This window comes from Stegodyphus dumicola, chromosome 1 (assembly GCF_044657685.1).
Source record: "Stegodyphus dumicola isolate Sdum_Otavi_A_Nest chromosome 1, ASM4465768v1".
Classification (NCBI taxonomy): domain Eukaryota; kingdom Metazoa; phylum Arthropoda; class Arachnida; order Araneae; family Eresidae; genus Stegodyphus; species Stegodyphus dumicola.
The window spans coordinates 9,175,466-9,191,289 of NC_140768.1; the positions used below are offsets into that span (position 1 = coordinate 9,175,466).

The following is a 15,824-nucleotide window of genomic DNA, read 5'->3' on the forward strand; positions in this document are numbered from 1 at the left end:
ATAGAAGGAGGGAAGGTTCAACTCAAACGGTGAAGCTTAGCGGCCATCTTCCTGTTATCACCGTGACTTGTGCAAGGAAGTCTGTCATTGCAACATTTTTTTCTTTTCTTTTTGAAGCATGTCAGCTTGTATTTCATATGGATGCACAAATAGATTCTCGAAAAAAATTGCGGGCATTATTTTTCACACGTAAGTATTAATTTTCTTATTTTATGTAATATGACAACTATGTCAAAAAATATCACGTCATGTGGTTTTCTTTCCAGATGTGAAAAAAAGGACTTAAAATAGGTTATTTAATATAACTATAATCAAAATATATTAAATACATTTTAATGTTTCTGTTTATAGCTGGTATCTTCGTTCCTTAAGATACAATGCTATATGGTAGGATTTAAATTGTATAATTTGAAGGTTTTAGTTAATTCGTTTTATAACTTTCATGAAAAGTAAGAAATCAATTGTTACTATTTTTATTAATTGTAAAGGTGTTAAATAAAGCAATGCTTTTCTTTATATATTAATTATTATTCATTTTTTTAAGTTAAGATAAACTGTTCTGTTATTAAAAATTTTTTGCATAAACTTACAAATTTCTGGGCAGTATAGTGATAAAATTAAATAAAATATTTACACAATTGAACATGTGGAAAGATGTATCCAAAAACTTATATAGGTGTATTTCTGTAATTTAACTTAATTAAAGGCAGTTTCTTTGAGATTAATAAATATGAAATGCGCATAAACTGAAATCAATGAATTCACATAAATCTGTTTTATTTTATTAAGATTTATTTTCTAACCTAAGCAAGTTCGTGAAATATGCAGAAACATCATTTTTTAAAGGCTTTAGTGTTATGCGCATGCATTTAGATTTCGAACTATTTCTTAATAATTTGCTGTACATAGTAAATTATGGATATCATCTTTATTACTTTAAAACGAAAATTCAACAATAGCGAGGGATTTCATTATAAATTTAACATATTTTTACTGGAAAATAAATGCACGGAACAGGTTAGAAACACGTACATGTCACTGCCGTAATGCAATGTTTTGAAGTCACAAACATGGACGCCGCTTGTTCGGCGGAGTTTCATTCCCCGATAGTGGAGGAAACCGCGAACCCTCCCTCCTTCCATTCTAACCTCCTTGATTTTCAACTGTTCTGTGGAAAAAAACGCAACCTTGTGTATGTGTGTGCGCGCGCGCGTGGTATTTTCTTTTTTTTTTTAATGATAAAATAACTCTGTGTAAAAAGTTTTTTATGTTTAATTGCATGTTTGTAAGAAATTTGCTGTAGCAAAACAGCTATCGCTCTAGACTTATCGCTCTATGACTCTATGACCTATCGCTCTATAACCATAAGTGTCGTCTGCTTTGAATAAGAAGCGGGAAATACTACCGTGATAAATTGAAATCTATCAAAAAAAATTGCTGAAAGTTTCCACTATCTTATAAATTGTTACCTAACTTCAGAATATGCGTGCCAATTTAAAAATGTAAAGATTAAGTTTTTGTTTTTTGCTGAATGATTATCATAGTCTGTGCGAAAGAATGTCATGTCTTATTAATGCTACAAATGTCAAAAGTGAGTGCTTATGTGTAATATTCTGTATGTTTCTGCGTTTCAAAATTCTGAAATATTTAAAGTATTAAGTTATTAAATTTTATGTATCATCTTCTGGGATATGTTTTAAATTCTGTAAATGCTGTGTTTTGGGTATTATAAACTTTATTTTTCTCTCTTTGGCATTTTTTTTTTTTTTTTTTTTTTTTTTTATAATATTGTTTCTGTTTTGTGGTTCCAGATCATTTTAGAACTTCTGAAGTTCCAATACACACGAATAGAACTCACAGAAATTAAAATATGGTACTATTTTTATTATTTTGGAAATATCCTAATAATGAGGATCATCTTCTGTCACATAGTATAATTTCTTGAATTTAATTTTGTATTCCTTTAATCTAAGAGTTTGCCATCTGTTCTAAGTAGTACAAGAAAAATATCAGGAAGATTTTCCTCACTTTGAATATGAAGCTTTTAAATGGAAGGTTGAATTCAAGTCAGGAAGGAATAGATTATGAGGCTTTTCATTATGTGTTATTTGGTCAGGACTGTGTGCTGCTTTTAGACTTTTTAGGAAAAAAATTAGTGACTTATAAACGGCAGCGAGATTTTTAAGGTTTATTGAGTAAAGTATTTCTTTCAGAAGTCATATGAGAGAGGGGGGAAAAAATTATGTGATTACTTTTTGGATATTGTGAAGGGTATTTAATGTGAAGCATTTAAAATTTCAGTTTAGAAAATGTTTTTTTAATTACGTGAATAATAGTCTAAATGTTATTTTTATATAAAGAAAAACTAGGATATTTATATAAGAAAAATAGGTTTGAATAGTAGTTTGAATGGTTGATCAAAATTTATACATTGTGCAAGTAATCAGTATGTTTAAGAACATTAGCCATATTCTATGCTCTTTCATTGCATAAAATAATTTTGGTGAGTCTGATCACCAAAATTCCTCGAATTGTAGCAATAGACCAACTGTTTTTGTAACCACATTTTAAATTTCATGTTAAAGGTTACAAGATATCATTTTCTAATTTTGCTGACTAGGTACAGTGGCCGCTTTTGCAAAGAATTACCTAACCCCTTAATGCACCAATAAAAATTCAGAAAGGTTTTTATTATTATTATTATTATTATTATCATTATTCTTTTTTTAATTTTGGGTTACTCTTTGGGTTGTTTCTACACACATACACACATGTGCTGAAATTCCATTAACATGCAATTCGGGCTGTATTGCCAAAGTAAAAACTGCTGGAATAACTGGCCTTAATTCTGAATTTTTGTTTACAATTTTGGAAGCACTTCCGCAGAGAACCCGGTAAATGTAAACATCACTAATTTTGGTGATAATAGTTCAAACCTGGTAACCCAGCGCATTCATCCTATTCGCTTGTTTGAAGGTTGCAACCATTCCAAAAATTCAGAAAAAATAACGTTTACGATTAGCCGCGAGCTTGGCGAGTAAAAATGCAAGGGCGCCAACAGGTTCTTTCCTGAAACGGTTCTCTGCAGATGCAAACCCACAATTTTGCTTGTAAAGAAAATATTATAAATGATCTGATAATAACCGGCTCTACCTTAATTCTGTTTTCATTTACTGAGAGAAAATGTTCCAGATCTTTTAGGCATGCATAGATTTGTCCAAGCTCTGTCTCTGTTTATATTTCTGTAATTAATCTTTCATTCAAATCTAAGATCACAGAGTTAAGAGGTTACAATTCATTTTATTTCTATTTTCATCAGTACTAATTCTACGTAATGTGATCATATTTTCTTTTCTCTAGCCTGTGTTTAAATATGAGATTATATTCTTGCAATTTTAATGCCCTAGGTGTTAACATTTTTGCATTTAACTTTGTCAGGGCTGTGTGGTCTGTGAATATTTTAATGGGTTTCTCCGAGAGACTGAATTTTTTAATTGCACATAGATGTGCTCATGCATCCCTCTTAGTCACTAAATAATTATTAATGTTAATAACTGTTTGACAGTTCTTTATAAAAATTCATGTGAATACAGTCCAAGAAACAAAGCTGGCTTTTTGGCAGAGTTATATGTCAAAAAGTTTATAATCCACTCTCTGTTCTTTTGGGAAAAACTACAGGTAAAAATACCTCTATTTAGCCAGTATTTATTTTTCAACTTTTGACTTTATATTTCACGGCCAATTCAAAAAGCTCATTTAAATGGTTTTGGATTTCTAATTTCAATAAAACCTTGAATTTTCGGCAAGAAATAGTAAAAGCACTATTTCTAGGATTTTATGTTCATCCTATCTGCCTAAAACAAGTTTCAAATTCCAATTTTTCTTATAATAAATTTTGTCAGGTCTTTGCTCTCCATTAGAAATTTAGGAACTACTCTTATATATGCCCTCGCTTGGCGGCAAATTTCTCGCCAAGTATTTTTGGCGAGAAACTCCATGGTGCCATTTTACTATCTAAATTTTTGTCTACATTTTGAATTTTAAGCCTAAAATGTCTCCAAAAAGGTGTTTTTCGCACATGCAAAAACCACATTTTGAACACAGAATTTAAGCTAAAAATTCAAAACAAAAAATTTATATAGCAAAAATGTCAAGTTTCTAACCAAAAACATTTGACAAGAATCCATGTACAGAGCAATATGTTTTAACTTGAAAAAAACACCACAGAATTGCACAATCTATGCAGCGAAGGAATTTACAAACTACCTAGCGTAAACACCTAGCGTAAATAAATTAAAATAACAACAATAAATTTCAAAGAATACGATGTACACAGCATTCTTTTTAAACTTAAAAAAACATCTACAAATTGCATAATCTAGGCAGTGAAAGAATCTACAAACCACGCATGCCTCGCTTTAATAAATTATCATAACAACAATAAATTTCAAAGAATACCATGTACACAGCATTCCCTAATTAAATAATTCATTCTTACCCCTCAGTAAGTATATAAAATAGCCGTTCCTGAAATGTTATTCTGTACTAATCATGTTTGACATTAAAAAGGTTAAAGATGTGAATGAAAAATAATGTCTTGTTATTCACTAAAAGTAAGCATTATTTTATGTATGAAGGTTAATTTAAAAAAAATAATGATGTTATTACATTTATTTAATTATCATAATGAGTAGATGCTTTTGTTATTATTGTTTATGATCTAAAATTGTGTATAATATGTAAATAAATACCTAAACTGAGATTAAAAATTACTTTAAAAAAAGCTGAGGAAGAAGTTTTAATAATCATTAATTGAAATTATTATAAAAAATAGCTCACTAATAATTTTAGATATAAATATAAGCTAGGGATGTGAGAGTTCAGAGATTAAATAGATAAGGAATTAAAGAGCAGACAGAGATGGTGAAAAACTACCATATTTCCCCTCTCCCGAGATTGCACCAACAGCTAAGTGAATATTTTGCTGAACACTGGTAGTTCTACCTGGGTTCACTACCAGGTGAATGGGCTAGCTGCATGTGCAGTTTCATGATTTTTCCAATATGTAATGTGGTTACGAACCAGTTTCCGTTAGAAGATTCTGCACTAAAGCATCTCTCCCCTTAGAACAATAGCCCTAATATGCTTTTCCATAATCACATAAACCAAACCCATCTCACTGCCCCCTCTGGCATATGATACTGAGATAAAGAGGACAATAGAAGAAATGAGGAAAAGATACTCCTCCACAAGTAACAAGGGGGAAGGAGCATTCTAGCATTCTTTCTGTTATAGTGGCATTTTAACTGTTTTACCTATTTCATTAGTGTACTGAGAAATAAATGATCTTTTTCTTCTATCATCCTTTGAAATACTGTATTATACTGTTTATTCAGGGCTTAAATTCAACTGGAGCCCAGCTAAGATGTTTCTTATGAAATTTAATTCCAAATTCAACCTCAAATAAAATTAGATCCGATGTTTTACAGTCAAAAGTCTTTAATTCGGACGTCCATAATCCGGACCTCAAAACTACTAACATTCTGCGCATGCGTCTACATGTGCGCTTAATACCTTTACACATGTGCATATGTCTTTACGCATGCTTGTTTAATGTATAACGGATGGTATAAGCTAAGCTAAAATTATCTAATTATCTATTTCAGTTAATGTTGCAGATTGCGTTGTTCCTTAATCTTCAAATTGGATCCGGCTTATTATTTTTTGCAGACTGTTAGAGCAATTTTATAAAAGCTTGAACTTTTGATTATGTCAAAAGAATTTCCGATTCTGGAGCTGCCAAAGGATCTACAAAGCGAAAGCATGTCTCGATGTCCATCAAACAAAAAGTGGAATTGCTGCAAAAAATGGATAAAGGCATAACCTTTGTTTCTCTAACCGGTGTGGGGGGGAAGTCGCGGCGCGCAGTGAACTGGAAGTTGATCTGTCTGCAATATCCTTATCTTCAGGGCAGATGTTTTTATTTTATTCGGCTTAATTCCTTACTAAATGTAGTATTTCATCTCGATGTATGCCGTCTTTGATATGATTTAAATCAAATTCCTCATCATTATAAATATCATGAATACACATCAAATAGTTTTCTGGTTGCAATTTTCTAATTTCGACTATGCGTATTGTATGCTTTACGCATGCACACGTTAAAAGAAATGTTTAATAAAGTAAACAAATAAATATTAAGCTCTTCTTTTTTTAAGTAAATTTTTATACCCTATAGATCATAATTGCTCTTTATTTCATAAATTATGGTTTCATATTTTTAATTTTATAATTTCTGCATGCCATCCTACCAGATTTAAACTGATGATCTATAATCCGGAAAAACCGATAATCCGGAATCTCTACTAGTCTCTACTAGTCCCGACTAGTCCGCATTAAAGACTTTTAACTGTATTTTGTTATTTAACATAAATATGATAATTTATTAAATTTTTTTATCTTGTTGCATTTTATTGAATTTTAATTATTTATTATTTTAATTGTTAATTTTATTAGTCCAAAGGGAGTTTGTCCCTGGAGGACTATTGTTTTCGTTTTGCAATTTTGCGTTGAATCGCTATAAATGTCCATTTCATTTTTCAAACTGTTGCCACCAAATGTTAGAGTCTTGCATTATATTTGAAGAAATTAAATACTGAAAAGTCTGCATAAATTTATGTCTATTTCTCGCATTGTGATAAAACAACGGTACCTAGAGCCACCAACTTTTCTATGACTTAATCCTACTACTAATATGGGGATCTGGAAACCCAAATTTGAAATTTGGAATTTTTTTATGATCGATTTCATATTTTGTAAACCTTTAACCAATTTTTGATTAACAAATTCAAAGATTTCAAAGCAAGTAATGGCAATGTTGTACAGAAAAAACATTTTTATCTCCTGTGCATGATCTAAGTAGCAGAAATTCTAAAGATATGCTCAATTTAAAATTATTCTGCAATATTGCTCTGGAACTGAATTTTATGGTTTAAGTACGAAGAACATGATACAGTCAAAAGTCGTTAATCTGGTCTCGTCGGGACTTTGGCGATTCCGGATTATTGATTTTTCCGGATTATAGATCATCAGTTTAAATCTGGTAAGATGGCATGCAGAAATTGTAAAATTAAAAATATGAAACCATAATTTATGAAATAAAGAACAATTATGATCTAAAGGGTATCAAAATTTACAAAAAAAAAGCTTAATATTTATTTGTTTACTTTATTAAACATTTCTTTCGATGTAAGTTGTTTAGGTTGCTTCATTTTTTATGTGATAATACTTTCTGTTTAATTTTATAAACAGACATAATTTCTTGTTCAGTTACGAAATTCCGCTGTTCAAGTCCTGTAATTGCTGTGTCGAGAATACCGACTAATTTGTCAATTGAAATTTTTTCGTTTTCAATAACCTCTGTGTCACTTTCTTCGCTATCAGAAGCGAATTATAATGAGGAGGAATTTGATTTAAATCATATCAAAGACGGAGTACATCGAGATGAAATACTACATTTAGTAAGGAATTACAAGCCAAATAAAATAAAAACATCTGTCCTGAAGATAAGGATAGTGCTGACAGATCAACTTCCAATGAATTGCACGCCGTGGCGCCCCCCTTCCCTGCCGCAGAGCAGCGTGAATTTGATAAACAGATTTCGGAATGGTTAGATAAACAAAGGATATGCCTTTATCCATTTTTTGCAGCAATTCCACTTTTTGTTTAATGGACTTCGAAACATACTTTCGCTTTGTAGATCCTTTACATATTAGTAAATATATATCAGAAATTCTATTTGACATAATCGAAAGTTCAAGCTTACTTTTATAAAATTGCTCTAACAGTCTGCAAAAAATAATAGCCAGATCCAATTCGAAGATTAAGGAACAACGCAATCTGCAACATTAACTGAATTAGATAATTTTAGCTTAGCTTATACCGTCCGTTATACATTAAACGTGCATTCGTAAACGTATTTTGCGCATGTGCACACGCATATTCGCAGCTGTAAAGGTCTGCGACGCAATGCATGCGCAGAAAGTTTGTAGCTTTGAGGTCCGGATTATGGTTGTCCGAATTAATGACTTTTGACTGTATTTAATAAATAAAGGTAACACACAAAATGTTAAAAAACGCCCCTTTGGACATAATTTAAAACCTGAAATCCTTCAGATTTTTTTATTTATATTTTTTATTTTATATATATATATATATATGTTTTTTTTTTTGTTTTTGTTTTTGTTTTCTTTTTTGATGGCCTTATGTGAAACTTTGGCACTTCCGATTTTAGAAATCAAGCCCTAATGTTTTCTGGTGGTTCAGTGATTTCTGATTATTTTAAATTGGCATCAAAAAGAAAAAAGTAAATGGATAAAGACTGGCTGTGTAATAGGAAAGTTTATGAGAAACCAATTTAAGTGTTTCATATGCTGTTTCTGTAATTTATGTATGTTCATTATCTAACTAAATAAAGAGAACTCTCTTTTTGTTCTATTTCTTGCTTTAGAGCACTGTGCCTCACTACAAGAAGTTTGGCGAGATCTCCGTCAATTTTTATGTTCGGCAAATTTTGTTGTTGAATACATTGTTTTACAAATATGTTGTTATATATGAAATGCCCCTTTTTCTTTTGAAATCTAATTTAAATATAGGCATTGGTATTCAAGTTGATACCATATAAAAGAACTCTTTTTATAATTTCACACGATTTTTTTTCCATTTATTTGGGTTTTCTACCTTGAATTGCATTTTTTTATACACTCAGTTATTCGAAATTTGGAATTTCTTGTACTATCTGGATAGTCAAACTTTTCCTGTACTTTTAATTTTTAATTTATATAGCTGATAATTTATGTGATTATTTGCAATATTATTTTAATTAATGAGATAGATGTAAAGTCATATATTAGGTATATAATACACAGTTGTTCAGTTTTATTTTTTTGTGTCAGGTTTAGAACTATTTTATTAAATTACTATATTTTTCAGAATTAAATTCAAATGATGGTTTTTAAAAAAGCAGCATTTGTTTAAAACTTAATATTAAAATTAAATCACATATAAAGAGAATCATTATTTTTTATAAACCAGAATAACTAAAAGATAACTATATAAAAACAGAATGGATTTAAAGGGATCTTTTCTTCACATCGATTTTTTTTTTTTTTTTCAAGCCTTTCTTGTAGTGCACTAGTTTTATCAAGATAGAATTACAAATCATGAAACTTTTATGGGCAATAATTACTTTTAAAACAAGGATATTATTATAAAAAATAAAAGCAATACATTTAATTTAACCCTTTGACGCGCGTGATATTATTTTTATAATTTTTTTAACTAAAAACTCTAGAAATTGAATATTATGATCCTAGAGACAAATAATATATGAATTAAAAAAATCTACTCTTGACATTGTTCTGTGGGTGGTGGTCGCACAGTGAAACCACCGCACGTCTAGGACTTTGAAACTTACTGAGGTAGTAGGGAAAAAAAACCTACCTTTCTCCGTGCACGTTTCCAATAAATGACGAAATTTATGAATTTTTTTTTAAAAACGTATGTAGGAATTGCATAACATATTTTTGACATTTTTTTACATTATTTATTATGCGCGTTTCCAATAAATTTACGAATTTTAAAAAAATGTATGTAGGAATTGCATAATATTTAATTTTTTTACATTATTTTACAAAGTAAATCATCAGAAAAAATTAAAAAATAAACGTTTGTGTAATTTTTCTATAGCAGTGAAAATATAAGTACCTACATTATAAGGACGTTTGACTAAATGGATTAAAAAACTCAGTAAAATAAAGATTTAATTTTTTTTTTTTTTTTTTTTTTTTTTTTTTTTTTTTTTTTTAACTTCAAAGAGCAAATATTTTTTGTGACACTGTTCAAAGCATGTTTTGTCTTTTTGGTATATGCATAGACCCACCTTGTACGTTTCTCACATGTATCTTCTTGTATGAGGTTTCTTCCTTGTGCTACAAAATGTACACTGCCTGTATCTAAAATTCACTGGTATATGTCCAGTGTTATTTAATTTCTTTTCATTTGGCACATGAAATTTGTGGTATTTTTTATGTTAATGAGGGGGGGTTGGTCTTTCTGGCTTTGGGACGGATCATTCGTTTCCCATTCATACTTGTTTTATTCGTATTTCGTCCCAAAATATTCAGGAAATATTTTTAATTTAAATAAAACTTTACGCAATTTCTATTTTTAATTATAGCAAAGTATATTTACATTAAATATAAACCACAGGAAATGATTTATAAAATCACAATACTAGTTTGGGGAACAAGTGTGTTGAGGTGAGAGAAAAGTCTCTGGAAATGAAAGATCTTTTTACTGGGCAGGTGCATGTATTGTTTAGTAATAAAATAACTCTGTGGTTTCATACCCCCTTATCTGTATCCGGGTAAAAATAAACATTCCTATTTGGGAAGCAAGCAAACGCCATTGTGAAGAGCAGAGCAGTGGTTTCAAGGCGCGACCACCGAGCCTTTAGAGCATTGTTAGTATTGTGACACAATGCTCTAGTGGTGCAGTGGTCGCGCCCTGAGACCACAAAGCAAATGCCATATATATAGAGGCTTTTTTTTATATATGTAGTTTGATTATTGCTATTTTTTATTGTTTATGATAGAAATCATGATGTGCGATGAATAACTTTTGAAATTTAAAGTTGTTTATATTAATAAAAGGAAGCTATTTTGTCTCATTGAAAACGAATTTTAAAAGGCATCCGATTTGAAGTACTAAGACCTAAAGCATGTAAGATTCTGCAGTCATTTTGTGTTATTTAGAGGTAAAAGATCAGTAATCAATTGATTTTCACTCAAAAATTTCGGAACGAAGAGGAGAAAAAAATTCGAAAATTCGTGGTTTCAGGGCGCGACCACCGCGCGTCAAAGGGTTAATGGTAGACAGTAGGCAACCTTGGTGCATATGTCTATTAAAAAAAATAGGGTGTTTTTTTTTGGGGGGGGGCTCGTATGTCTTGCGGTACAACAGGAAAGATCTCAAAATTGTTCCGGTGCTAAATATCATGTTATATACTGTAGTTAAATTTAATGAGATAAATCTTATTTTATGTATGCATTATATTTATTTATATACTGAGTTCAAATAGATAATAATTATCCAATGTAGTAAGCACCTATATTTTAATATTTTTTATTAAATTTGGTGATAGTTTTTGGAAAGGCTTTCCATGCTTTATCCAGGATTGCAGATGACTTATACATTGAAGCTTTACCATCAGGAGTAAGTATATTTATATATATTTTTTAAATAGTACCATTTGAAATTTATGTAATAGTTTTCATTTTGCATCTTTGAAATTATTTCTGCAAACTATTACAAATTTATTTTTGTCACCTTAGCTTGTTTTCCACACGGTGAATGCATCCAAATCTGCATATGCATGTTTCACTTTTAAACCTGAATTTTTCATAACATACAGAGATGATTTAATGGAAAAACGAAAAGTTTTAATAAAGGTAAATTTTCCTTTATTGAATTAGTAATATGTTTTCTGCAGATGTATTATTACTAGTTTAAATGCATTGTTTGTCCTTTAAGCAGAGTAAAAAGGATTCCTTTGGGGGAATGCGATATTTTCTTCGAAATCTCAGGTAGACAATAGTTTTAGTTCAAGGTGAATTGTGGATATTTGTTTTTTGTTATGCTTTTGGTGAGAAAGTGAATTTGGCAGATTTCTGCCAAATTGGCATCAGTGGCTGCAGTGCCATTTTAACAGTCATGCATTAGTAGTAAAATGTAACTTTATCTTGTAATTTTTTTAACACTTTCATTATGGATATTTCCTTTTTCCTGAAATAACTGAATTGCAGACTTTTCGTCATTTGGCAATTGTCAAATTATAAAATCCATCTTGGTTCCTTCTTAAAAAAAAATCATTGAGATCAAAATCCCTATGAGATTTTGATCTCAATGATTTTATGACTTGCCTGGATTGAAAAAATATGAGTAGCATTGTTTGGTGTGGTTCATAGATAAGGTTTCTGTCGTTGGTGCTCTTGTGCACATTTTTGCTGCTGTCTCATCAACAGAAAAATACTGAAATAATTTTTTAGAAATGCAGTGATAAATCATGTGTCTAATAGATTGGACTAGGAAAGGAAACCCTTTGAAAGGAAAGCTCTTTTGAAAAGTCTTTATGAACCCTTTGGAGGAGACTACCATAAGAGGACCACTTTTGAAAATGGCCAATATTTCTGAGAACATAAACAAACATAATGCGATCTCTATAACAGGACCATCTCTATAGACATTCAGAATCATGTAGGACTGTGGATGGTTATATTAGAGAGTTCATTGTAGTTTAAAAGTCTCACGTTCATTCATCCATCATCAGAAAAATAAAAGAATTGCTTGATGGAATAAAGAGGAACAGTTGTCAGCATCAGGACTGTTTCTAGTAGAATTTATGTAGCAGTAAAATATCTAGGTCCTTTTGATTGAAATTTCGCTGATTATAAAAATCTTCTAGTCTCTTAAATTTTAAATTGTTCTTTAATCCCACTGAATGTTAAACACTAAAAAAGTTAAAAACACATAAAAGTTTTTGTTCACTCTTTGTGATAAATTCACATATCTTCATTTTTTGTAGCTGTCCATATATTCTACATATATTTTAATAACAGACATAAATAAATTGATTTGTTTCTAATTGCTTTTAAAGCTTTATTTTGCTTACTCTATTTTTTAATATGTCATCTTTAGTCAACTATTTATTGTTATGCAAAATCTGAGACTGTGTCATTATTTTGTCCCTTCTGTTGAGGGGAGGGGGAATTGATCATTTAAGATGGTGGCATTAAGTGAAAAGTACCATAAATTTTGATGATTTTTAACATAAACTATATTTTTTACATACAGGCATGTTTGATGGCTTTCCGTTCATTACCAAACCTGGAAAAAAATGTGGAAAAATGTTTATTTGATTTGAATAGTATGACAGATTTTTTGTTGCTGAAGTTTTTCTGTAAGCATGGTAAGCTAACTATTTCTGATTCTTTCTTATACGTTTACTCATTTTACTTGCACACAATTGTGTGTTTTGAAAATATTTTAATGAATGTCATTCTGTTCTTTGATGAATAACAGATAACTGAAATTATACTAGCAATATCTTTAACACAGAAAAATACTTGTAATATTGAGGGAAAATATTGTTTTTCTTTGTCAGTGTTCATTACTGATAGAGACCTTTTTTTATATCAAAGATAAAACACAGTTTATCTTTATGCTACTTAAGTTTGACAATTTGCATACAGGCCTTTTTATATTGAAGGAATTAAAACCTCTGTGATATTAGATATTTTCTGTTCATCAGATTTCATTGTATTTCCTGCATTTATGAGCATTTTTTATTCAGAAAATACGACCAGACATTTTGTAAAATGTAAATATTGTTACAGTAATTTTTTTTTAAGCAGATTAGCTTGTTTGCCTGACAATTTCCCAACACCATAATTGCTCAAGCCTATGATTCTCTTAATTTCATTTTCAGGGAGAGAAGGCATAAAGTTAGGATTACTGAAGTGTTCAGCTTCATCAGATATTCTAAAAGTAGAATCCCTTTTTACTAATCATAAAATGATTGACATGTGTATTTATACTTTTAATGATAATTTGTTAAAAAAATATTTTCTAAATTCCTATATCTTCTCTTAAAACAATAATCATATTTTAGTGTATAATTTCTAATGTATAATTACTCTGTTAACTATCATTTGGCTGTCGCCTCTGTGTTTTAAAATGGGCTGAAGATAGTTCAGCATTTGTTTTTTTTTTTTTTTTTTTTTTAACACTTTTTATATGCCATACATTGAAAATGTTCAATTTGCTCTTACAAGTTACCAGTTTCTAAAATTCTGTTGTCATATTTAGTAATCTTAGAGAACTCCAATTTTAATGCTTTTCATTTCTCAATTTGACAATGCTTTTCTCCATGTTGATAGATATTACAGTTGCTCCTGCAGACAATGAAACTATGTGGCTCTTAAGCTTGAGTTTGCTTTTCTTCAGAAATTTGTATAAAATAATTGGAAAAGAATAAACTTTGTGAATTAGTTAAGCTAAAATATCTCGCGTACTTTTGAACTCGTATATTTTTATAGTGTTTAGTAGTCAGCTTTCTTAAGCCCACTTTCTTAGTTCATGTTACTGTCATTCGATGATTTAGAAGGAAAATGGTTGTTTTGTGATTTAGAAAAACTGAATTTTAATTGTGCTATAATTTAAAAGTATCGAATCTATAAGTAATCTCTGGCCCCTTAAATATAATTTGCTTGCAACAAATAGTAATTTTATTTTGGAAATATAATTGAATTTTGAAACAGCATGTTTCTTTATCAAATAACATTTTATTTCTTAAATTGCAATGTATGTGTATCAATTTCAAACTGTCAATCTCTGCGTTGATAATAAAAGTAACATATCAAATGAGAGATAATTCTATTTCAGTAAATTACTATGATTGCCATTTTGCTCTTAGAACATTTAATCGCCATCAGCATAGTGCAAAAGACAAAGACCAATGTCTTTTTAAAAAATGCAGTCTATTTTTTCCTCTCGCATTTATTTTATTTTGGGCAGTTTTCTTTACTGTACTTCTATTTAGCCTCCTTGCTTCTAAATAGCCACTATATAATGTCTTAAAAGATTTGTTATTCCTTCTGGGAGACTATTTTTATTCAAATCTCATATGGTTTGCATAACTACTGCAGAGTTGCCAACGCTCCCATTTTCTGACCGTATTCCCACCAACTCGATTAACATATTTCTCTCAACTTTCTCTTATTCTTAAAATTCCCCACGATTTTTATATAGCTTGGCTTAATACTTCATTATTTGCCCACCAAAAAGTGATTTTTGGTGTCTGGAAGTATTTGATTTTCTCTAGATGCATATAAAAAAGAACTGAAGTCATTTCATCACCGAGATATGGCATGTTTCTGCTTTGTGTATGAGAATCCGAAACACATGTCCGAAAATGTTGTGTTCCAGTTCTCCAATGAGAATCAAGCGCTGCTGCGGATCATCTAGTATATATTAACAAATAAGCACAAAGCAAAATCAAGGTTCTTTATCGATTGATTGTTATTGATCAAGGAAGAAAGAGAAAATTAACCTAGCTATTTTATTCCCAACATTTGTGTATAATGGATTAAGGTGCGTATTTTGACATAATATTATCATGATAAACCAGGAGTAAGCTGATCAAAATGGAGGCTTATATTATGCCTTATGGAGGCTTTTACCTTACAATAGGTGCAGCCACATACCTTCATGCAAGCCTGGTACCAGATAGCAAGAGAAAGGAATGTTTTAATCAGTGGCCACCTGACTTTCTTCAGTCGATTTGTTATTGAGAAGAGTAATGGAATTGATTGGACTGTAATTACAATAATAAAATAATTAAAATGTAATTATTTTTCACTTTAATGGAATGTTAGAAATAATTACATACTAGCTATTCATAAACCACCATATTATTACAAGGATAATACTTTACTTGACCGGTAGAAATCGTTTAACAAACAAGAAAAGGGAACCATGAGTTATACAGAATGTTCAGTGATTGAATCAAGTTTACAGAAATTGAGTGTTTAAGAATTTTGCAGCCATCATGGCTCTATTTTTCTGCCAATAGAATTCAGCTATGGCTGATGAATTCCAATTTGTTCATTCAAATTTGAATTCTTGTTCTTTTTTACTTCAATGTACGAAGTAAAAAAAAGATATTGTAATTGCAAAAGATTTTTGGGCTCATATTTCAACAAAAA

At 30.2% G+C, this 15,824-nt stretch overlaps 1 protein-coding gene across 2 annotated transcripts in view; it reads left to right on the forward strand.

Moving 5' to 3' along the window:
- The first annotated feature begins 1,055 nt into the window (after positions 1 to 1,055).
- Rad9 (cell cycle checkpoint control protein Rad9) overlaps positions 1,056 to 15,824 on the forward strand; it is a 38,269-nt gene continuing 23,500 nt past the window's right edge. The window contains exons 1-4 of one of the 2 annotated variants that reach the window (XM_085812573.1): positions 1,056 to 1,215; positions 11,204 to 11,274; positions 11,394 to 11,510; positions 12,913 to 13,027. In XM_085812573.1, the coding sequence (XP_085668699.1) occupies positions 1,071 to 1,215; positions 11,204 to 11,274; positions 11,394 to 11,510; positions 12,913 to 13,027 (448 nt within the window). In that variant the 5' untranslated portion in view covers positions 1,056 to 1,070. Of the gene's footprint in view, positions 1,592 to 11,203; positions 11,275 to 11,393; positions 11,511 to 12,912; positions 13,028 to 15,824 lie in introns of both variants that reach the window. The other variant, XM_035371508.2, reaches the window with a different exon arrangement.